The following is a 24,428-nucleotide window of genomic DNA, read 5'->3' on the forward strand; positions in this document are numbered from 1 at the left end:
GGCCCCAGCGGGAGCCCCCTTTAGCACGTCGTGCAGGGCTCGAGCTCGACGTGCAAACTTCTTTACGAAACAACGGTAATATCTGGCTTACCCCAGAAAAGCCGGCGCATCTTTTACCGTCTTGGGGGTAGGCCATTCCTGGATAGCAGCAACTTTCTCCCAGGATGGCCTCACACCCTCTGCCGAAACGACATGACCCAGATACTCAATCTGGGAGCGAAATAGGTGGCATTTCGGGAGCTTCACCTTCAACCCGTACTTTTGCAGCCGGCTGAGTACCTGCCCCAACCGCTTTAGGTGGTCCTCGAGTGTGGCGGCATAGACGATGATATGGTCCAGGTAGATCAACATGGCCTCAAAATTGAGATCTCCTAGACACCGCTCCATCAACCGCTGAAAGGTCCCGGGAGCGTTGGTCAGTCCCATGGGCAATATGAACGCCGTCTTGGCTCTATCTTCTTCTGACATGGGCACCTGCCAGTACCCACTGGCTAAGTCCAGGGTCGAAAAGTATGTTGCCTTTCCCAAGGTGGACAAGGATTCTTCTTTGCGGGGCAGTGGATACGAGTCTTTAATAGTGCAAGCATTCAGTTTCCGATAGTCCACACAGAAACGTAATGTGCCATCTTTCTTTCGGACCAACATGATTGGAGCCGCCCAGGGGCTTTGACTTTCTCGTATCACCCCTTTTTCGCAGCATCTGGGCCAGCAAAGTTTTTACTTCTTGATAGAGTTGTGGAGGAATCTGTCTATATCGTTCCCAGATAGGGGCCGCTTCTGCTGTGGGAATTTCATGAGTAATGGCGGTGGTACACCCAAAATCTTCTTCATGACTAGCAAATACTTCGTGGTACTGTCCAAGCAATGTTTTTACCTGTGAGAGTTGGGTTGCAGTTAACCCGGAAAGCTTGGCCGCCCGCATCTGCTCCAGAATATTTTGACCCTTCTCTTGAGCCAAGACTTTGATGGCCTGTAGGGTTCGAATCGTGACTTCCCACAGATCCTCGGGGTGTATTCGCAATTGAACCTTCGGGGCTGGCAGCACTTCCTCTAAGGGCCTTACTAGTTTGGCCAGTTCAGTCCATGCTTTTAAAATGGTGTCTCTGTCTTCAAGGTTAACGCAGCGTACCAGGACGGTTCCTTTTTGAACGGTAGCCAGGGAACGGGCCACCAGTATGCCAGGAGGCAAGCGCTCCAAGTGACACGGCTCCACCTGCACCTCCACGCCCTCCAAAGGTGTCGAGGCTTGAATTGGTAGGGCCACCACAGTCTGCCCAGGAGGTAATACAAGCAGGGGAGCCGCTGATGCGATGACCTTGCCTAGGGCCTTGCCTTCCCGACAGTCCTGATGTACCCGCACACCTCGCACCAGCTGTTGGAATACCTGTCCTTGAGCTGTGCGAGAACCCCACTGCTTCAGTATCTTTCGTGTGGGATCATTAAGCAACAGGTTGCCAAACTCTCGTAAAATATTCATGCCTAGGGTGACGGGGTGTCATGGATCAGCTTCTCCTTGAGTCAGCACCACCCCTCTGCGACCAAGGGGTTTACCGCACAACGTCACCTGCACCCACACTACCCCGGCAACCGTTACCGGCAGTTGGTTGGCGGCTATTAATCTGATCATGGGCCCCCACTGAGGCCTTGCTGTCTCCGGAAAGTTTTGCTGAAAGTACATTGCGGGCATAGTGGTTACTTGTGACCCCGTGTCCACCAGACACCGGATGGCCCGGCCCTCCACTTCTGCCCAAACCACCGGACACTTTGCTACCAAATCTTCAGGACTTCCACCACCCCTAGTTGTGGTTTTAGGCTCCGAGCAGCGTCCTCCCAGCCCGGAGCCCTTTAGTTTAATGGCCGCCGGGGTGGGTATCTCCCACGCCGCGGACACTCTCGGGTGAAGTGACCTGGTTCTCCACACTCATAACACCGGGCCGGCATAGACTGACCACCACGTGGGGAACGTGACCCCCAGGGGCCGGGATTAAAACTAGGTCGTCCAGTCCCAGTTTCGGTTCTTCTCTTTACTTCGGCCAACTCGCCCTTAATATTTTTCAATTCTTGCTTCATCTCCTCCACCCACTGAGGTTCCTCCACTGCGTTCGAGGAGGCCTCCACACCTCGGACCTTCCCCACGGGAACCGCCATCCCTTGTTCTTGCTCTCGAACCCGTGCCTGACTTCCCACTTCTGAAAAGTCTATTTGGGGGTTCATTCTGATCTGCTCCCGTAATGCCTGCTTTATTAGTGGATCTCGCAGTCCAGTCACCAGTAGGTCACGTAGGGTAATGTCAACAGGTCCTACCCCTACCCCATCTTTTCTTTCAATAGTCGTATGCAATTCTTGGAGGACATTCATGTACTGAGTGATCGTCTCCCCTTCTGCCTGCATCCGACTAAACAGACGGGTCCTTAACTCTACCACATTAGTGGGATCCCCGTGGGTCTGTTCCACTATCTGTAACACGTTTTCAAAAGTGTTGTGGTACCCCGGAGGTTTCAACATCACTGACCTACGCACCTCCCCGTCTAGGGCCATAAGTGCCACTTCGGCTTCCAAGTCAGGGGTCATTGGGTGCATCCAAAAGAGCCCCCGCATCCGCTCTGTCCAGCTCCATAACATAGTATTGGAGACGGAAAATCTAGGCAGGTTGTTCAGCATGGCCCCCAATGAAATGCTGGTACGGGGATCCTCATTAGTTGTAGAGTTTACTGCTCTGCTCTGATCTGGGCCACCACTGTCCGTGCTCGGAGACTGCATCCTGTCGACTACGCCAAGTGTAGGGTCTGAGCAGGTTCTCAGGACGCAGTGACGAGACACAAGACAGGGTATGGGTTGTATAATCAACTTTTATAACTTGGAGCCGCTGGTGGCTATGCTGAACCAGTAAACAGAGGTAACAACAATTTGTCCTCGCAGGGACTCAAAGCAATAAAACAATATCTTTATATTAACTGGGAGCAACCCGGCTAGTCCGGGTGTCGAAAGACGGAGTATGACAAACTAGGGTACTTATTACTATAGGTCACTTATCCTTCCATGTGTCACTCGAAGTCACAGATGTGGCAGCTTAGAGGTCGCTGATGCTGTCACCTCGACACCTCAGAGTCCTGGGAAGGTTTGGGCACAACAGGCCCTGGGGAACCTATGCCGGTGAGGCGTAACAGGCCCTGAAGAAACTGTGACGGTGGGGAGCAACAGGCCCTGAAGAAACTGTGATGGTGGGGTGCAACAGGCCCTGAAGAAACAGTGCCGGTGGGGCACAACAGGCCCTTAAGAAACAGTGCCGGTGGGGCGCAACAGGCCCTGAAGAAACAGTGCCGGTGGGGCGCACCAGGCCCTGAAGAAACAGTGCCGGTGGGGCGCAACAGGCCCTGAAGAAACAGTGCCGGTGGGGCGCAACAGGCCCTGAAGAAACAGTGTCGGTGGGGTGCAATAGGCCCTGAAGAAACTGAGCCAGTGGGGTGCAACAGGCCCTGAAGAAACTGTGCCGTTGGGGTGCAACAGGCCCTGAAGAAACGGTGCTGATGGGGCGCAACAGGCGTCTCCTTGCAGCTCTCGTCTCACTGCATTGTTATGACGCAGTCTCTAACTATAACCGTTCACCAACCTCTGCTCAGGGTCCTTTAGCAAACCAGACGGGGGCCTCTACTGCCGCCGGTAGCGAGGTGGCGCCCCCTGGGGCCGGTGATGAAAGGGCCGCAGCTGTGGGAGAAGGCAGGGGGGCAGTGTCCTGACTGCGGTAAAGGAATGGTCTGTAGTCGCAGCCATCACTAGAGGTCGTGGACTTGTCAAAACAGGGCGGGAAACAGCGGGGGTGGCTGTATGCGACCGTATGAGGGGAGCGGCCGCCGGTGAAAAGCCCTCACGTGTCACTTGTCAGTGAGTGCGCAGCTTCCCTTTCACAGGCCCCTGTCGGTCTCTCCAAAACACACCGTCCGCTCCCCTGGTCCTCTCTCTCTCACACCGCTTCCTGTCTGACGTCCGGCTCTCTGTCAACTGCCACTTCAGCGCGCCCCCTGCTCCCTTTGAGCTTCCCCTGCCCCCTGTTTCCCTAACTAGTTTTTGCATCATCATATTTTGACAGCTATAATTTTTCCATATTTTGGCCGACATAGTCATTGTGAGAGCTTGTTTTTAGCGGGATGAGCTGTTGATATTGGTACCATTTTTGGGGCAAATTACATTTTTTGACTGCTTTCTATTCTGATTTTGTGGAGATAGAATGAACAAAAATGAGCAATTCGAGAATTTCTTTGGGGGTATGCTTTTCCGCTTGTGGTAAAATTGGTAAGACAGCTTATTTTTTGGGTCAGTACGATAACAGCGATACCTCATTTATATCTTTTTTTTAATGTTTTGGCGCTTTTACACAATAAAAACTATTTTATAGAAAAAAATATTTTTGCATCACTTTATTCTGATAGCTATAACTTTTTAATTTTTCTGCTGATGGAGCTGTATGGCAGCTTGTTTTTTGCGGGACAAAATGATGTTTTCAGTGGTACCATTTTTATTTACATCCGTCTTTTTGATGGGGTTTTATTGCACTTTTTGTATGATATGATGATCAGTATGATGATAAAGCATTGTTTTTTGCCTCATTTTGAAAATTTTTTTGCGGTGTTCACTGAAGGGTTAACTAGTGAGACAGTTTTATAGAGCGGGTCGTTACTGACATGGCAATATCAAATATGTGTACTTTTATTGATTTTTTATGTACTTAAAGACTAAGAACTATTGTTCGAAACGTGTCTACTATTCCCAAATGGGGGTTTTGATTTTTTACACTGTGTGACCATTGTTTTATTATTATTATTATTATTATTATTATTATTATTATTATTATTATTATGTTTTTATAAAGCACCATTGGTTCTATGGTGCTGTACATGAGAAGGGGTTACATACGAATTACAGCTATCACTTACAGTAAATAAACTAACAATCACAGACTGATATAGTGGGGAGAAAGCCCTTTCCTGCTTACATTCTACAGGATGTTGGGGAAGGAGACAGTAGGTTGGGGGGTTTTATGAAAAATATTTTTTCATTAAAAATATTTTGAATTTTTTATCGGACTTGTTTGCGCTGGATTATACCTTAGACCAATGGTGAAATTAAAGATTCCAGTAAGTACATTTCTGTGCGAAACATGCATCGGGTTTGGTGGACCGCAGGGTGTTTTTGTTCCTGAATGGCACTTGCAATGATAGTGATACTGTTGATTAAAAAAGTAAAGATAGTATATATCTCAGCAATTAATTTCAACATTTTTTTCCTTTTATATTCTTTATTTTCCTTAACTGATGTTCTGCTCCAAGTTTCCAGCTTACATTTGAGAGTGGCAATGGAGTAGCTAGCCCTGGACATGCAGGGCACATGCCCTAGATATCTTGCTGGTACCCAAGATCTCCATCGAGTGCCAATTTGAACTTTTTAGCTTCTTTAAAGAGGTGATCCAGTACATAAAATGTCCTTTCTAAATTTCTCTCTTTATACCCTAACCACTTTTGTAATTAGCTTTATCACACAATACTTTACACTTCTCCCTGTCTAGCTAATCCCTACATTATGTATTTTTTTACGACTTTCGTTTGAGGGGTTTCAAACTGGACATCTCAGGAGGGAAGGGTAGCACTTGCTTCCCTGCAGTGTCTATCACTACTCCTGGAACAGGACATCATCAATAGGCAGTGTTGCAGTTACATTCTACAGTTTCTTGCATTGCCACCCTCTGATTCATTGTCATAGAAGCTGCGGGAGTGGTGAGTGCAGCACCAGCAGTCTGCTTCAATCTCCAGCCCCATATCTTCTAACTGTGAAAGAAGACACTGTCAGGAAATGGACATAGAAGCAGTGAGTGACACCAGCACCGTCCTACAACTTTTAGCATGGCCCTCAAATGAATATCCATCAGCGGCAGTGATTGAAGCTGTGAGAGACACCAGCGCTGCCTTCTGATGACCATTTGTTTGAGGGCATTACTAGAAGCTATGGGGCAGTGCTGGTGTTACTCCCTGCCCCCTGCCAACAGCTTGCTTCACAGTTAGGCTGAGTTCACACGTGGCATTTTTTTTTGCGTTTCCGCAGCGGTTTTAACTGCGCGATTTTGCCACGAAAACGCGAAAAATAAGCATCCCATGCATTCCTATGGGATTCCGCAATGCTGTGCCAATGCTGCGGTTTTTACCGCGGCGGAATTGCTTCTCGGTAAAAAACGCAGCATGCTCATTAATTTCGCGGAATCGCAGCGATCCCGCACCCATAGGAATGCATTGTTCTGCTTACTTTCCGCATGTGGTTGTGCATACCATGCGAAAAGTAAGCAGAACATTTGCGGATGGTACCCACGGTCCGGAGGAGAGGAGACTGTCCTCCGGGCTTTGGGCACCATATCCCTGTAAAAAATTGAATTTAAAATAAAAAATATTGTTATTCTCACCTTCCGATGTCCCGCGCAGCCTTCCCGCCTCTCTCCACGCTCCCGGTCCCAGTAAGCCTTTGCGAGCGATGACGTCCGTTCTCGCAGGATCGTGAAGTCTTGCGGTCATTCGCACGACGTCATCGCGAATGACTGTGAGATGTCGCAATCCCGCGAGAACGGACGTCATCGCGGTAATTGTCGCAAAGGATTACTGGGACCGGGAGCGTGGAGAGAGGCGGGAAGGCTGCACGGGACGTCGGAAGGTGAGAATAACAATCTTTTTTTTTGTATTACTATTATTTACATTCTATCTTTTACTATTGATGCCGCATAGGCGGCCTCAATAGTAAAAGGTTGGTCACACTCGTCAAACACTGTTTGACGAGTGTGACCAACCTGTCAATCAGTTCTCCAAGCGATGCTACAGATCGCTTGGAAAACGCTAGCAATTCTGCAAGCTAATTACGCTTGCAAAATGCTAGTTTTTCCGCGGGAAAATCGCGGGAATTTAAAATGCATTTAGGGATTAGATAGATAAGGAGATGTGTAGGGTATTATATAATAAAGCCAGAAGAAGTTTGGGTGTAAATATAGATATTTAGAAAGGACATTTTAGGTACCACAACAACCCTTTAAGGTTACAGTACTAGGACATATAAGGGCTTTATTGCTTTTAGGAGCACATTAGGGGAATTATTACTTTCTTTGGGGCATTCACGGGTCATTCTTACTGTCTAGCGGTCGCACAAACCTAGAGAAAATCATTATTAATGTGTGGGGTACTATTATTTTTAGAGAAAATGATGTATACACAAAGCGTGAAACCTGATTGTGTGATTGAGAGGTATTTACACACTGTATATATTACATTTTACATCAGGGCCTGCTTTAAAGATGATCACTGAGATAATACCCATTGTAGCTATACAGTATATACTGTAGTTATGAGAAAAATAATAGTAGTTATTCTAGGAAATATATTCAAAATTCAGATATATACAATCTGAAAAAATAGACTACTGGTTAGGCCACATAAATAATCTATTTTTACTACATAGAGTTTTGATGTTTGCAATTTGCAAGCCAGGCTTGCTGGACTCACCACTGCATAGACTATTATGGAAATTTTCCAGAAAGTATAAATTCCTTTCTTTGTGTTCTGATTGCTCAAAGCTATAAAATGCAATAGTTGATTTTGTGTTCTATAATGTGAATGGAAATCTGTTCTTCATTTATAATACGAGTTTATCTTCTCTTCCTCTCTCTAGGCAACCCACGGTAGTTGCCGCGTCGTAAACGGGGATGATTGACTGCGCAATGATTAGCCGCATCGGGCTGGATATAGACTTTATTAAAAACACCGGTGAGTGGTTTAAATGTCTGCAGTGAACCCTGGATAGATGAAAACTGATTCTGAAGGAATAATTAAGCATAGGCTAATTTATCTCACTTTAGTCAAAGTGTGCGTCCTCTCCTGCTAAATGCTTAAACAGATGAATATTGCTTTGATAAGCCATCTTGAGAGAGAGAGAGAGAGAGCGAGAGAGAGAGATGGTGGTTGAAGATACCTTAGCGAGCGGAGCATAAATCATGTTCCTTATGTTAGGGGTGGGTTACCGTTTTAATCAGCATACCTGTCTAAAGCCAGATTTCCCCTTGCCGGCAGCAAAGTATTTCCACAAACCTCTCCTTTTGGATAAATGAGAGAACATATGTGACTACATTGTTATAGTCTTTAACCTTTCTTCTTCTTTCCCTTGACATTCTATAGAGAATGAAATGCTAATCTTTTTTGTCCAAGAGTGCCAGACCATTTTCTGGCTTTCTTTTCTGTCACTTCCATTTTCTTTCATATTCAAAGCCAGTACAGGTATACATCTCTAGTACACATCTCTTTAGAAAACAATCTGCCAAGTAAGTATGAAGTGTCACCAGACAATAAGGCTTTGCCGGAACAATTGCTGCCGAGACAACTCCAGAGATGGATCTCTAATGAAAGGCAGATGCGCGGACTCCATGTTTATTTGCCTTCTTAGACTTTAGCTCTTTTCACCTTTTCTCCGTTTAATATCCCCGCTATGGAAAGCACCTTTGTCTGTTACAGGATTAGTTCCTTTTTTATACTGATAAATCTCTAATCTTGTAAAAAAGCCACTTATTACTTGTGAAGTACAAAGCCAAAGTAAAGCTTTTAAAGTAACATTAGTTTAGAACCAGGCAGAGAAGAGCACCCGCCTAATCTGATTAGCTCATTAGGATTATCTCATTTTTACATTGAATAAAGTACCTACTGTGTGTGCGCGGATCAATATTATTTATTAATCTCAGGCTTTGGCGTCAAAGGCAAAAATAGCATTTCCCACTGTAACATACGGGAGAGTACGTACAATGGCACTAAACAAAGAGGAAAATGTTGAGTTGACTTGACCTGATTTACCTCTTCTTGAGTGAAAACAGCTCCCTCCACTCTCTCAAGTGTTTAATGCTGAAGACATATCAAGCAGAATGGTAACTGATAGAACCTGCTGACACTCACATGAGCGTATTCATCGGACGGAGTGCTATGCAGTGTTTTATCGGAAAGCATTCAGACCAATGTTAAATTATGGCGCAACACAGTTCTGAGATTATTTTCTCATGCCGGTTTGGCAAGAGAAAAAATTTGCAACATGCTGCAAGTGGCTCCACAAATCAGTTCACGAGCACCCATTCAAGCCTAGAGGTGTGTGTCTAAAACATTGACTTGCACAAGGATGTCATCCAAATGCAGTCTGACACCCACGGACTCAGGCAAAGGAAAAGATAGAGGAATTAAGTTCTCTGTCTTCTCCACACCTGTGATACAATTCTCTCATGTTAGAGAATGGGATCACAGTAACGTGATCTGAATTTGAGCCGAGTGTCATTAGCATATTCGAGTCGACTCTCGCATGAAAGAATCAATGCTTGTGTGACCATAAGTGGCAGCCTGCTGCGATCTGCATCAGTTGCTATCATTCAGAATGTGAAAAATAAGAAATAATTGCAGTTAACCCCAACATCATACTTCCTCTGTCAAAATAAAAAATGCTGAGATATATGGAGTTGTTGGCAGGACCACACACTAGAGAGCTTCTGATTATCTGTAGTCAGAAATCAATTATTTTCTTTCCCAGAAAAACAAAGTTGGTGCCTATCAGTGATCACCAGCTCTCCAGTCCTCCTTACTGAAGAGTATGTGGTCACCATAAGCCACCAATGATCAATAAAACAGTTACTTTTGTAGAGTTACGTCGGAAGTACAAGTTCATCCAGAAAAAAACTAACGATTTATCATCCCTATTGTCGTCCTTGTGCCAACTGTATGTCATCCATATGTTTCCTTTTTACATCTGTTAGGAATTCACTTTTATACATGAATAATTCTAATTATCCAAGGCAAGCCCAGGTGAAGTTAAGTTATGCAATTTTTGCACTGGATCTGTTAAAAACAGATGTCATATAGTCTTGATGTTATCCATCTTTTCATGCGTCTATTGAATTTACTTGTTGATTCTAATCTGAAAAAAAAACCTCATCTGAACTAGCCCTTTAAACTACATTGGCCTTTTTGCCATTTGTTTTCTGACATGGACAGTACATATGATAAATATACAGCCTTCTAAATCTGGCCCCTAAGGTGTCAAAGATATTTTTTTGCTAACAGCTCCCCAGCTGACTTGCAGCCTGATGAGGACTTTTAGATATTGGTAGCTAAAGATTTTATGGTGCACAATAATTCAAGGAAAATTCTATTCTCGCATTACAAAGACTTGAAACTAGGATGTAACACAACACCAGTTTAAGTACTAAAACTTGTGCAGTTTCATCTGCAAATTTCAGTCGTGACCATCTCCATGTGCTCGGCCACATATCAGATGATAGCAGGAGATGCCTGTGATTTACAGGCACTGGTCTAGTCCGTATATCGAACCACAGTAGTGCACGCTGTGATTTTTTTCCATGCAAACCATTGTTTCACGTGGAAATTCGACAATGTGTACTGGCATACTGGCCACAACTGGACCCTGTGCTCTTGGTATGAGGTAAGTGGTGCACATGGACAGCACGCATACATACAATACGCTCAGGTGAAAAAAGGCAATAAGTCTAATTTTTGGGTTAAAAGGAACCGGCCATGTAAAAATACGCTATCAATCTGCAGATATGAGGTTAATCTTCAGGTTATAGTGTATTTCTTTTACTGTGTGGCCACCACACTTAGAGTCCTGCTGCCAGGGTTCACTGCGAGTTGGGTTGTGCACAAGTGGCTGCTGGCTTTCGAGCAACCTACAGTAGAGGCTACCCTATTAACACAGCCTACTCCAGAGTGAAAGTCCACTATACATGTGCTAATCACCTCTATTCATGTTTGTTTCCTCTTATAAAAATATTCCCACCAAGCAAATTACTCTTTAATACGCTCTGTAACCATCAAGTGTGCTGCTTCTTTGGGATTAAAGTTATCCTGAAATGTCTCTTATGTCTTCATGCTTGCTGCCATCTTTGAGGGAAAAAAACATTTTAAACATTTTACCACCAAGGACCCTGGCACCCTATGTATACTGTAAAGGCCCCGTCACACATAGCAATCTCGCTAGCGAGATCGCTGCTGAGTCACAAGTTTTGTGACACAACAGCGATCTCACCAGCGAGATCGCTATGTGTGACAGCGATCAGCGACCGGCCCCCCTGCCGGTATCGCTGATCGCTCTTGGAAACCTCTGGACATTTCTTTTGTCGCTGAGACCAGCGATCAGCGATAAAATAATTAAAAAAAATAAATATTACTATTCTCACCTTCCGACGTCCTGCGCAGCATTCCCGCCTCTCTCCACGCTCCGGTCCCAGTAATCCTTTGCAAGAATGACCGCGAGACCTCGCGATCCAGCGAGAACGGACGTCATCGCGGTAATTCTCGCAAAGGATTACTGGGACCGGAGCGTGGAGAGAGGCGGGAATGCTGCGCGGGACGTCGGAAGGTGAGAATAACAATATTTTTTATTTTAATTCTATTTTTGACATGAATCAGCGCTGAACACAGCGATGCCGCACGCGCGGCGTCGCTGTGCTAATCGCTGGTGAAGCTGTCTGTTTGACAGCTCACCAGCGATCACATAGCGATTCACCAGTGATCCTGACATGTTGATATCGTTGTCGGGATCACTGGTAAGTCGCTTAGTGTGACGGGGCCTTAAGTAAATCTATATATTGGTGACAATTCAGAGACGCTGATAAGGCACCAGTCCCAACATATGGCTGTATAAATAACCTTAATAGCCCTCTCTTGCAGAGCAATATGGCGTACATAACATCTATTGGGGGTGCTCACGTTAGAATTTCATATAATTCATCCAAGAAATTATGAAAAACGGCACTCACCAGGTATGTGATTCGAAAAATCCTTTATCTCCAATCCATTGGAACAAAGATAAGCAGAACAGAGGGCAGGGAGTGTGCAGGAGAGGGAGCATGATTGATGTATAGATGGATACTACATACCTGTCTTGTAACAAAAGGAAGTAGTTATCACATCATTCTAGTTGAACCCGTAGAAGCGCTGTTGCGTGAAACGGCCGTTGTTTCCTCCCTCTCTCCTGCACACTCCATGCCCTCCACTTTGCTTATCTTTGTTCCAATGGATTGGAAATAAAGGATTTTTTGAATCACATACCTGATGAATGCCGCTTTTAATTTTTTCTTGGATTCACTACATGGAATTCTAATGTGAGCGCCACCAATAGATGTGATATACCTACAGTATACATAGGCTACCGGGGTCCTTGGTGGTAAAGTGTTTTTTCCACTCAAGGATGCCAGAAAGAATGAAGAAATACACAAAAGACATTTCAGGATAACTTTTTTCTTGGATGCAATATCTATATCTTGCTGCCCAACTACTTTGACTAGATATGGTAGTGTAGCCACTGCATCTTGCCAGCCCACCACACCAGAGGCCACGAGATGGACAGACACTGTGGGGCAGAGTATTAGAATAGACATTTCTTTATATATTTTATACTTATTTAAATCTAAGAGTGGATCACATCCACCCTGAGCAAAGCAAGCAAACTTTTCTTAAAAATATCTTTTGCGAAAGGTTTTCCTGTGTAGTACATGCACAGAGTCAATCTTTGGTTGCCTGAATGTAGTATTATGGAAGAAGAACCTTCATGAGCACTGGAACATTTTACTATCCGCACAGATCTGCTTTATGGGACTAAGTCATTTCATAGATTTTATTCTCATTCACACACTAGTCGTTTCTTGTCAGTGAACATATGGGCTCAGTTCTAGAAACAAATCTATAACAATCTGGTTATTCCTTATAATAACTTGACCATAGAAAATAACTGAGAGATGACTAAGTTCTGTACAGTTTTTTCCTATTTTTCTAAAGTATTGCCTAATATTTAGCCATAGAATAGTATATCCTATGTGTGAAGTAGGGTCAATCCATAAGTATTAAATTGATTTTGTTAGTTAAGTATTAGCACTATACGATAATATTAATACAACATGCAAATAGCTTCTTTATAGACAGTGCTGTAGATTTCCTTGGTGCAAAGAGAATCCCCCTGACATTATTTATATGCACCAGAAATGTCACTTGATCTTAGGTTACAGCAGAAGCTGGTGTCACACATCCTACCGGATGTCTGCATGACCTTATGTCACTCTTTGCAGTAATAGTAGCCTCGTCTGCCGTATGACTTGGGCAGACCCTTTTGGGTATTGATGCAAGGAACGATTCTGCTGATGTATGCTCCATGTGACAGTATTTAATGAAATGTTTAGCCCAAATGTTTCTTGAATCATCATAGCCCTGCAACAGAGTGATAACACTGAAGATTTTTAAACAGGTCATTAATTCTCTCCACTACTCTGCGATGCCCAATATATTTTTAGTTTCCTTAAATACTGAACTTCACTGAGAATTAAAAAATCGTAATAATTCTATTCATTCAGGCTATAAATCGGAATTTGTCTGGAAAGCAGTTCATTTTTCTCTCTTCGCAATAAAATGCATCTTCATTTTAAGGGGATTACCTTAGTACAAACAATAAACGCTTATAGCAAGGATATTTCATCAATATCCAATCGATGAGGGTCAGTCTTGCGTGACCCACAGTAATTGTTTGCATAAAGTGGCAGTAGGGATGTGAACCAATGTGACGCCTCACCTTTTGTTGACTCTCCTTGTTTTTTGCAGAGAACGCATGATCAGCTATGGACCATAATGTATCAATCATCAGTCTTCCAGAGTAAGGGCAAAGTCAGGATTAATCAGATCAAGATCGAAACACAATGCTTGGACTGTTTCATGTATTTCTATGCAGCTGTCATGCTTTGGTCAGGAGAGCTGCCGACCAGTCCATGCACTTTGTTCCGATCTTGTTCCGATTTATATGGCTGTCTTACTGCACCCTTAGACAGAAGCTCCATGCCATGGCCCTTTATTATTTGCCACTACTACTTCATTTTGTGGACTGCCAGAAGTCACAGCAGTTGGACTTCCTCGAAATTCGACAAATAACCTGTTGTTATGTCATTACTGTAGTAGATAGACATATTTAGTTGATTTATGGCCCCAAGTGCTACACAAGGTATTAGCTGCCTACACAATGGCGGTGTAAATATATTTATAGCTCTCCCTCTTCACACAGTGTTACCAAACAAGGGAGAAGGTTAGTGGTCTGAAGTTTATAAGTGATGAGAGGATGACAAAATGACAGGCCTTCTGTCCAAGATGAAGGAGGAGTATTGATCTCTAGTAGAGTCGGTACAAATCGATTTGCAGGACCAAGTCCATCAGCCTTATGAATATTTTTTGGCCACTGGACAAGAGCCCCGAGAACCTCCTCATAAGTGACAGCATCCACCAATCTTTTCTTGATTAGCCGTCCTCACATTCTTTATGGCGCATTGATGACACTGTTCCAGGCCAGCTGATAAAAAAAAAAGCTGTCGGTGACGTTAACAGGCGTTTCTCAGAGTTTGCATCCAGAGTCCATAGATTACTGGCATGGCCTATGGCAGGGTCCTGCAAATCGACTTGCACAGACTCTAATCACTGGCCAAGATTGAAAGAAACGATCACAACATAGGGGGCGCAATAATATAACAACAGCTTGAAGTGATCTAGAAAATCCCCCTCTGCTCCACTGCTTCTGCTCTGACCAGGAACCTTTGTCTACTGAACCTATATACTACATGGTCATGTGCCATAGTGTTATTATCATGAATAAGGACAGTGTTTGGTTATAACAATCATGTGCAAGTAATCGGCGTCATCACCAAAGGACTTTTCAATAAGATCTGTGGGACTGTTGGAGTGGGAATGCCAGAGTGGTGGGTGATTTACCAAGTCTAGGGCCAAAGGGAAGGGATCTAGAATTATTAGAAGCCAATGTATTGTCCATACAGGAATTCCATTAAACTCATAAAATATGATTACTCCTAAACTATATTGTATTGATTTTAATTTAGAAACAAATGTGATATATTGTAGTATGAGTACTGGTATCAGCTTCAAAAAACTTGTGGACCTTAAGAATTTGCCTTACTCTCATTTATAATAATGACTTAACTTGACAACCAATAGATAAACTTGTACAATGCCCAGTAAATGATGGATGACATCATTAAAGAGAGCAAATAATTTTAGATTACTAGATGAACTTGTCATGGTGTGTTATAGTGTTTATGCCTGAGATAATTAGAATTATAAGGAAATATTCACTAATCAGCCATAACACTAAAACCTGGTGAAAATGAATAACATTGATTATCTTGTGTAACCAAAGTTTTTGCTAATGCGTTTGAGAGCAGCATGATGTAAAGTCAGATACCCTGATTCCTGCAATGTATCACTTACTGGGTTGCTTTTTGTAATTTTGATCACTATTTTATCTGCTGCAGTTTCTACCAGTTCTCTAAATGCTGAGCTCTGTATTTCCTTATCCAATCTGTCTCAGGCATTTTTAACAAAAGGACTATTACTATTATTGTAGCACTGCCATTGCAGGTATAACTATGTGATACTATACCATACTATACTAGGGTAGAACAAGAGGTAGATTTGCAGTTGTCGCTGCAGCCACTAAACAGTTGATGGAGCTGTGATGTTCCGCTCTGCACCATCACCTCCCGCTACCACCAGAACCAGGAATAGTTGATTATCAGGGGTGCCATGTGGGATACTCCCAACAATCTGATATTAATGACTTATCCTAAGGACAGGCCATCATTTTAAAAATACTAGACAAGCCCTTTAAAAAAACTTTAAAAATACAGGTGCATCTCAAAAAATTAGAATATCATCAAAAAGTTAATTTATTTCAGTTCTTCAATACAAAAAGTGAAGCTCATATATTATATAGTTATTCCAAACAGAGTGATCTATTTCAAGTGTTTATTTCTGTTAATATTGATGATTATGGCTTACAGCCAATGGAAACCCAAAAGTCATTATCTCAGTAAACTAGATTAATTAACAAAAATACCAGCTAAGCGTTTGAAAAGGTCCCTTAGTCTGTTTCAGTAGGCTCCACAATCATGGGGAAAACTGCTGACTTGACAGGTGGCCAGAAGACAGTCATTGACACACTCCACAAGGAGGGTAAAGCCCCTGTTAGACACTGCGATATCGCTAGCAATATCGCTGTAAAGTCACCGATTTTGTGACGTTGCAGCGATATTGCTAGCGATATCGTTGCATGTGATACTTACCTTCGACCGCTCCCCTGCTGCTCATCGTTGGTCACGCGAGAACTCCCTGGACCATTCCTCGTCGGCCACTTCCTGCTGCGCTTCCTGTGGCGCCGACGAGTGAGGCGTGGAGGCGGGCGGGAGGATGCCAGGATCGCCTATTCTGACAGGTAAGTAGCGACCAACGACCCCTGCTATGTCGCTGGTGAGATGTGCCTGTGTGGCAGCTCACTATCGACCACTTTGCGATGCACCAGAGATCCATATCGTTGTGCCCTAAGCCACAAAAGGTCATTGCTAAAGAAGCTGGCTGTTGACAGAGTGCTGTATCCGAACATAATAATGGAAAGTTGAGTGGAAGGAAAAAGTGTGGTAGAAAAAGGTGCACAAGCCAACAGGATAACCGCAGCCTTGAAAGGATTGTCAAGAAAAGGCCATTCAAAAATTTGATGGATGGAGATTCACAAGGAGTGGACTGCTGCAGGAGTCATTGCTTCAAGAGCCACCACACACAGATGTATCCAGTACATGGGCTACATTCCTAATGTCAAACCACTCATGACCAATAGACAATGCCAGAAGCATCTTACCTGGGCCAAGGCGAAAATGAACTTGACTGTTACATAATCAGTGGTCCAAGGTGTTGCTTTCAGATGAAAGTAAATTTTGCATTTCATTTGGAAATCAAGGTTACAGAGTCTGGAGGAAGAGTGGAGAGGCACACAATCCAAGCTGAGCTGCTTGAGGTCTAGTGTGAAGTTTCCACAATCAGTGATGGCTTGGGGAGCCATGTCATCTGCTGGTGGAGGTCTACTATACTTTATCCAGAAAAAGTCAGCACAGCTATCTACCAGGAAATTTTAGAGGACTTCATGCTTCCCTCTGCCGACAAGCCTTTTGGAGCTGGAAAGTAAATTCTCCAGCAGGACTTGACACCTGTCCATGCTGCCAAAAGTACCAATACCTGGTTTAAAAACAACAGTATCACTGTGCTTGATTCGCCAGCAAACTTGCCTGACCTTAACACCATAGAGAATCTATAGGGTATTGTCAAGAGGAAGATGAGCTGAAGGCTGCTATCAAAGCATCCTGGGCTTCCATAACACCTTAGCAGTGCTACAGGCTGATCGCCTGCATGCCACACCACATTGATGCAGTAACTGATGCAAAAGGAGCCCTGACCAAGTATTGAGTGCATTTACTGAACATACATTATGCCAACATTTCGGATTCTAAAATCCTTGTTCAACCTGGTGTTATAAAGTGCATAATTAATTACATGCCATTCAATTTGTTGCTGGATTGTTTTTGCATGGTGCTCTTTTCTAATTGTAAAGCATTATAGTGAAATTTTCTATTGTTTATATTTTACACTTATCTCTCTTCAATTTGATCTTATTCCTCTGTGATTCAGTATGATGCAGCATTGTACGCATTTTTATTCATTTTTGTGATATGTTATATTTATTGGTGCTGGATCGTATCTGCACTGCTCATGCTATAAGCTCTCACATTCCAAATTGAGAATCTACTATATAATCATCTAATTCTGTCTGTAATGGAAATCCTGCGTCACTGATTGGTCGCGCCCGGCCGCGACCAATCAGCGACACGCGCAGTCCGCCCACGAATAGTCACGGAATTCAAACGACGCACGCCACAGGTACCGTCGGGAGATCTGCGGCGCTAGCCGCTGATCTCCCTACGGTTGCCGCAGGTCATCTCCTGCCGCACGGATTTGCCCAATCAGCATTATTGGCGCGGAATTTAAAGGGGATCTGTCACCCCTTTTTTGGCCTATCAGCTGCAGCCACCGCCATCAGGGCTTATCTACAGCATTCTGTAATGCTGTAGATAAGCCCCCGATGAAACCTGAAAGATAAGAAAAAAGAGTTAAGGCCCTTTTAGATTTAGCGATGCACCAGCGATCCCGACCAACGATACGACTCGGTCAGGATCGCTGATGCATCGCTAAATGATCGCTAGTTAGCTGCCACACAGGCAGAGCCTCACAGCGATGCAGCAGCGATACAGCAGACGATACTTACCTTTCAGACGCGGCGATCCTGACGTCGTCCCGTCGGCGTCCGCGCGTCGCTCGTCGGCGCCACAGGAAGCCCAGCAGGAAGCGCCCGACGAGAAATGGAGCCGGCCGATCTTGCGCGGTCAGCGACAGACAGCGGGGGAGCCGGTCGGAGGTAAGTATCACACATAGAGATATCACTAGCAATATCGCTATAACATCACAAAATCGGTGGCGTTATAGCGATATTGCTAGCGATATCGCTATGTGTAAAACCCCCTTTAGATTATACTCACCCCGGCGTTCGGTCCGGTCCGATGGGTGTCGCTGTCCCGTCTGGCGCCTCCCATCTTCATACGATAACGTCCTCCTCGCTTCTCCCTCGGCTCCTGCGCACGCGTACTTTATCGACCTCTCTGACCTTTTCTGGCGCCTGCGCACTGCAGTGATCTGCTCTGCCCTCAACAGGGCAGATAAAGTATGCATGCGCAGGAGCCGAGGGAGAAGCAAGGAGGAGGACATCATCGTATGAAGATGGGAGGCGCCAGACCGGTCCGCGACACCCACCGCACCCACCCCCGCCCCCCGGTGAGTATAATCTAATGTGTTTTTCTTATTTTTCAGGTTTCATCGGGGTCTTATCTACAGCATTACAGAATGCTGTAGATAAGCCCCTGATGGAGGTGGCCCCAGCTTATTGGGTAAAAATTGGGTGACAGATTCCCTTTAAATGAACTACATACATACTGTAGAATACCCAATGCGTTAGAATCGGGCCACCATCTAGTTAATATATAATCTGCCATCTGATTGCCATAATTGGATTTGTGCATCACTGAGAATATTGATTTTATCGATATACGTGATTTAAGGGATATTCTTCCTTCATACAGTATGTTGCATGTCTTTTTCATGTTTTTAATTGTTTTTAATTTGCAATTGTCTTCTGGCACTTTTGTCTAATAAACCCGGTTTATTCACTTTTTCTGTGTGTGCACTTTCATTTGCGCTACTTTTCTTTCTCTTTTGTTTTCATGCACATTCTTTAGCACATTAGTAGCACCAGGTGTCATTATGTATCTTTTTCATACTCAGACATTTTTCCTGTGGTGACCACCTCATTGGCTTTGCTTCCAAGATGAGAGACACCAGACCCAACAATGCAGATGAGCTGATGGCTGCTATCAAAGCAACCTGGGCTTCCAAAACACCTCAAAACACCTCAGCAGTGCCACAGGCTGATCACCTCCATGCCACGCCACATTGATGCAGTAATTGATGCAAAAGGAGCCTTGATCAAGTATTGAGTGCATTTACTGAACATACATTTCTGTAGGCCAACCTTTTGGACTCTAAAATCATTATTCAAGCTGGTGTTATAAAGTATTCTAATTTACTGAGATAATGGCTTTTGGGTTTTCATTGGCTATAAGCCATAATCTTCAACATTAACAGAACTAAGACCTGAGCTAAGAACTGAAATAAACATTAACATAATTAAGAACTGAAATAAATTAACTTTTTGATGATATTCTAATTTTGTGAGAAGCAAATGTAGTTGCATAGGTTCAAGCAAGACCTTGGTGCATCAAGTTGAACCTTACTCTACCAATGATGCATCACTAAATTACTGTATCTATACGCCACAATGCCATTTGTGCTGAGGAAAGCATCCACCCCTTTTTTAAAGGCTGTCATAGTGACTGCATTACTACCTTTTGTGGTAGGGCTTTCCACAGTGTGACTGCTCTAACAGTAAAGAACCCTTTCCTATTAGCTGCCAGTATCGCCTTTCTATTGGGCTCTCCATGCGTGTGCTGTTACTGTGACATAGCCGCGACACATGCAGCTGTGGCGCCGATCAGCTGTTCAGCCGGCGCAATACAGGAAGCCAGGTTCCCCCTGAAGCTTATTCGGCAAGCGCTATAGCTTGCTGAATAAGCATAGAACCGAAGATATTTGCTCAACTCTAGTCCTAACAAAAGGATACTGGCAAGTTCTCCTGACCCCAAGTGCCAAGCAGAAGATAGTCTTCTCTATAGAGTTGGGCGAATTTGTTTGGATTTGGTTCTGAATACGATCGGCAGCGAATATTGTTTTTGCAATATTCGTCGGACACAGCCGAACGTCATTAGAGTAGATGGGAGTAGAGATATCAAACACACATTCGGCATGAATAGGGTAACAGTATGGCACGAATATGGCAAATTCAGATTCGGCGAACCAAATCTGAACAAATCCGCTCAACTCTACTTATCTACAGGTGACGGGTGCTTTCAAAACACCAGGATGCCGTTCGATCTGCCAAGGACCGGACACTAGTTTCTCACAAAAAGTACGAAGCAGCTTATCTGGATGACATTGTGATCTTCAGCCTGGATTGGGGAAGCACCTACAGAAGGTCCAGGTGATACTGGATGCACTGAAGAAAGCAGGGTTTACCATAAACTCAAAGAAGTGCATCATGGGAAAGACGAGGCAAAATACTTGTATTACACCATTGGAAGGAGTGAAATGAAGCTGCAAATAAATAAGGTGGAGGCAATCCAAAATTGGCCACAACTGGTCTCCAAGAAGTTTGGGGGTTTCTGCGAATTGTGGGATACTATTGGCTGGCAATATATCCTGAATGTCAGGACTTTGAATATTTTTGGTTACCTTTTGGGCATGCCTGCACTTTTTCAAGATGGCGTCTTTTGTTTCATGTGCCCATTGTCTTCCTGCCTTATAACTCCACCCCATACTCTAGTCTGTGCTAGAGTATTCTGCTTGTGTTCTGCTCCTGGTGGTTTCCTGGCTTTCTGCTCCTGCAAACCTGTGTGAGTATCCTGCTCCTCACTCTCTAAGTTCTGCTGTATTCATCTGTGCCAGTGTTCCTCCTGCTCCTGACTACTTGTACTGCTTCCTCGGTGCGGCTGACCTTCACCTGCAACACGTAAGCTGGCTGCTGCTCTGGTTCTGCCTTTGTTTAATTAGCTAGAAAGCTTGGGACTGCTCTGCTTAATCTGAGACTTTCTACCCAGGCCTCCCTGGATAATCTAACACCTTGTTTGGACTTGCTTATCTTTGCATGGACTAAACACGAACCTACTTGTTTCCAGTATTCTCAAGTGCAAACTGCGCTTCACAGACTGTTTTGCTGATTGCATTTCTCTCTGAGGTTTCCCACAGACTTGTTAATTAGTTATTCTAAGTGTTATGAACTTGAGTTTCCTTTGCACTTGTTTGAAGCACCGTGTGTTTATAATATAGACTTTTTCACCTACAAACTGTATTCTGTAGTGTTTTGCTCCACGCAAAAAGACTCATGAGTCCTCCAGTGTAATTATTACACTGAATTTCGCCATGATAACCGCCCGTCTGACTGATCTTCTTAAGGGCAAGAAGACGTCGATAGCCAAATGGTCCTCCAAAGCATGAGTTGAAGCTCACCCTATGTAAACAACCGGTCTTGGTGCCACCTGACTTCACTAAGGATTTTGTGGTTTGGACTGACCTCTCTGAGGTCGGTTTGGGAGCTGAAACCACATTGTCAGTACCTGAGCCTGAAACCATTTTTGTTCTGTCAATACATGAACCTTTGCCCGCTCTGTCTGTCCCTGAACCTGTTACCTGTCTGTACCTGAACCTGAATCCATCCTTTCTGAACCTGCACCAGTGTCGATCCTGTCAAGTTTTCCAGGATCCGCACTGCCTAAACCTGCATCAGTGTTTGATCTGTCAAGTGTTCCAGAAATCGCACTATCCGAACCAGCATCAGTATTTGTCATGTCAAGTGTTCAAGAATCTGCAATGTCTGAACCGGCACCAGTGTCTGTTCTGTCAAGTGTTCCGGAGTCCACACTGTCTGAACCAGTATCAATATCCGGTCCTGCCTTGGACCCTGAGTCCATAACTGATTCCTGATTCTTAGGGTCAGCTTCTGCAGTACAGGGAACTGCCCTGGAGTAGTACCTGGTGGCTACCTGCAGCTCAAGCCTAACTCCACAATTAAGGGCTCTAGTGAAAACCAGGTATCCACCTAGCCACATCCCTCCATGGTAAACCTGGCCTGTGGTGCAGTGGATCCACGACCCACCAGCATGACAGCTTCTACAAGTTTCTAGTAGTATATCCTTAAACATGCTCCATTTATGCTCGGTATTCCAAATTACCATTACATGATCCCAGTCTACAAGACTAAGCTCTTCCCTTAAGTTGTTGAAATCAGCTTTTCTAAAGCTCCAGGCTTTTGGATTTCCCCTTTTAATTATTTTAATTAATATTACATTGAAACTTACCATATTATGGTCACTGCAGCTCAAATGCTCCTGAACCTGAAGTTCTGAAATTGTATCTGGTCTATTTGACAGGACCAAGTCCAGCAAATTATCTCTTCTTGCACCATAGATAAGAACTTGCAGCTTTTAGCAGAACCAGAAGATTCTATGTCCCATTGAATGTCCAGATGACTCAATGCCGTCATTGAACACAGATCTTAAGTTGGATTTAATGAAAATAAACACTCCTCCAACTTTTTTTATCTTTCCTGTCCTTTTTGAATGTAGTTTTCCTGCCCTTCCCTTTGTGAATGTAGTGTAAAGCTGTACGTTTGTGACTCAGTCATGACTTTCGCCCAGCCAGGTTTCCGTAATGCCCATTACATCATAATCTGTGGCTTCCATAAGGTTCTCCAATTCATTCATTTTGTTTGCAAGACTTCTTGCATTTGCCGCAGACATTTAATGCTATTAGTACATTTATTATTCCTACTCACTTCCCTACTTTCCTTGCATGTCACAGCCCCCCCTTAATCCTCATTGCGCCCTACTATCTCACTCTCTCTGTCTACTCTAGCGATACTCTTATCTGCTCAACTACCCTCCCTCCCCTCAGATCCTAGTTTATACTGATCTTGCTATTTTCACACTGGCCACTAGTTGTTTTAGACTCATACTTCCAGTCCTTTCAGAAAGAGTTTTCAGCAAGGCTTCTTATAAGCAGAGGCAGGGTTATAATAATAGGTAACATCTATTCACAGTTGACAACACATGATCCACCAATCACATTATGTGATGTCACAGCTTAAGGGCCTGTCACACTAAGCGATATTGCTAGCAATATCGCTATAACTTGTGACGTTATAGCGATATTGCTAGAGATATCGCTGTGTGTGATACCTACGACCTGCTCCCCCGCTGGTTATCGCTGATTGCGCGAGAACGTCCTGGACCGTTTCTTGTCGTCAGCTTCCTGCTAGGGCTTCCTGTGGAGAGACGAGCGATGAGCGTGGAGCCGGGCAGGAGGACGTCAGGATCGCCTAGTGTGACAGGTAAGTAGCGACCCCCGACCCCTGCGATGTTGCTGGTGAGAGCTGCCTGTGTGGCAGCTCACTAGCGACCACTTAGCGATGCACCAGCGATCCTGACCGCGTCATATCGCTGGTCGGGATCGCTGGTGCATCACTAAGTGTGACAGTACCTTTACCCTGCTGTCCCGGGATTAACAGTGACCTCTGAAAAAGCTCATTAGTCACTTCAATAGAAATGAAAAGGTTGTTGCCTCAACTCTTCATCGGGTGTCCCGGAACCAGGGGCTCCTTGCCTGTGCCTAACGCTAGGGGCACCCTTGTAGTAGGGAGTAGTAGTAGGGTCGGACTGGCCCATCGGAGAACTGGAGGATTTTCTGGTGGGCCCAGGCACTGACATCTGCTGGGATACATGGCCAGCAGCTGCCTAGGGTCCCCGCTGCTCCATGAGCCCCCAGCCAGTGGCGTGTCGCTAATAGTGGCACATTGCACAGCTGTTATGGGGCCCGTGAGTCAGGGGGGCCCATCTGGTGTCAGTGGAGCAGCAGCATGTGACAGGAGGTAAAAGCCAGCTGCTGCGGCTAAAGCCTGTCCCGTTGCTAAAGAGAAATGAATATTCACACTTCCCCATGCCCACATGGGCGTGTAGAAGAGTGTATATTCATTTCACTTTAATAGCAGCCAGGGCTAGCTGCAGGCTGCAGCTATAATTTCCTGCTATCAGGGCCAGCAGAGCAGGGCCCAAGCTCACCCGGGGGCCACCAGCCCGTGCATCCGCTATGGAGCCTGTAAGTCAAGGGGGGGCTCCCAAGTGCGTGCTGCATTCAACTGTAATGTGCTGGATTATATTTTATGGGGGGGGGGTGGCTACATTATATTCCATTTGGGGCTGCATTATACTCTATAAGGGTCTACATTATATTCTCTGGGGGAGCTGCATTATTTTCTGTGGGGGGAGGCTG

At 44.6% G+C, this 24,428-nt stretch overlaps 1 protein-coding gene across 6 annotated transcripts in view; it reads left to right on the forward strand.

Moving 5' to 3' along the window:
- The window catches only part of PRSS12 (serine protease 12), a 497,636-nt gene that overhangs the window by 68,604 nt on the left and 404,604 nt on the right, over positions 1 to 24,428 (forward strand). For all 6 annotated transcript variants that reach the window (XM_073571862.1, XM_073571866.1, XM_073571863.1 and 3 more), the window contains one exon: positions 7,696 to 7,790. Coding sequence is in view for 3 of the 6 variants with exons in the window: in XM_073571866.1 (XP_073427967.1) it covers positions 7,730 to 7,790 (61 nt within the window). In the remaining 3 variants the exon portion in view is untranslated. The remainder of the gene's footprint in view (positions 1 to 7,695; positions 7,791 to 24,428) is intronic.

This window comes from Dendrobates tinctorius, unplaced genomic scaffold (genome assembly GCF_039654945.1).
Source record: "Dendrobates tinctorius isolate UK_male_01 unplaced genomic scaffold, ASM3965494v1 ptg000030l, whole genome shotgun sequence".
NCBI classification, from domain to species: domain Eukaryota; kingdom Metazoa; phylum Chordata; class Amphibia; order Anura; family Dendrobatidae; genus Dendrobates; species Dendrobates tinctorius.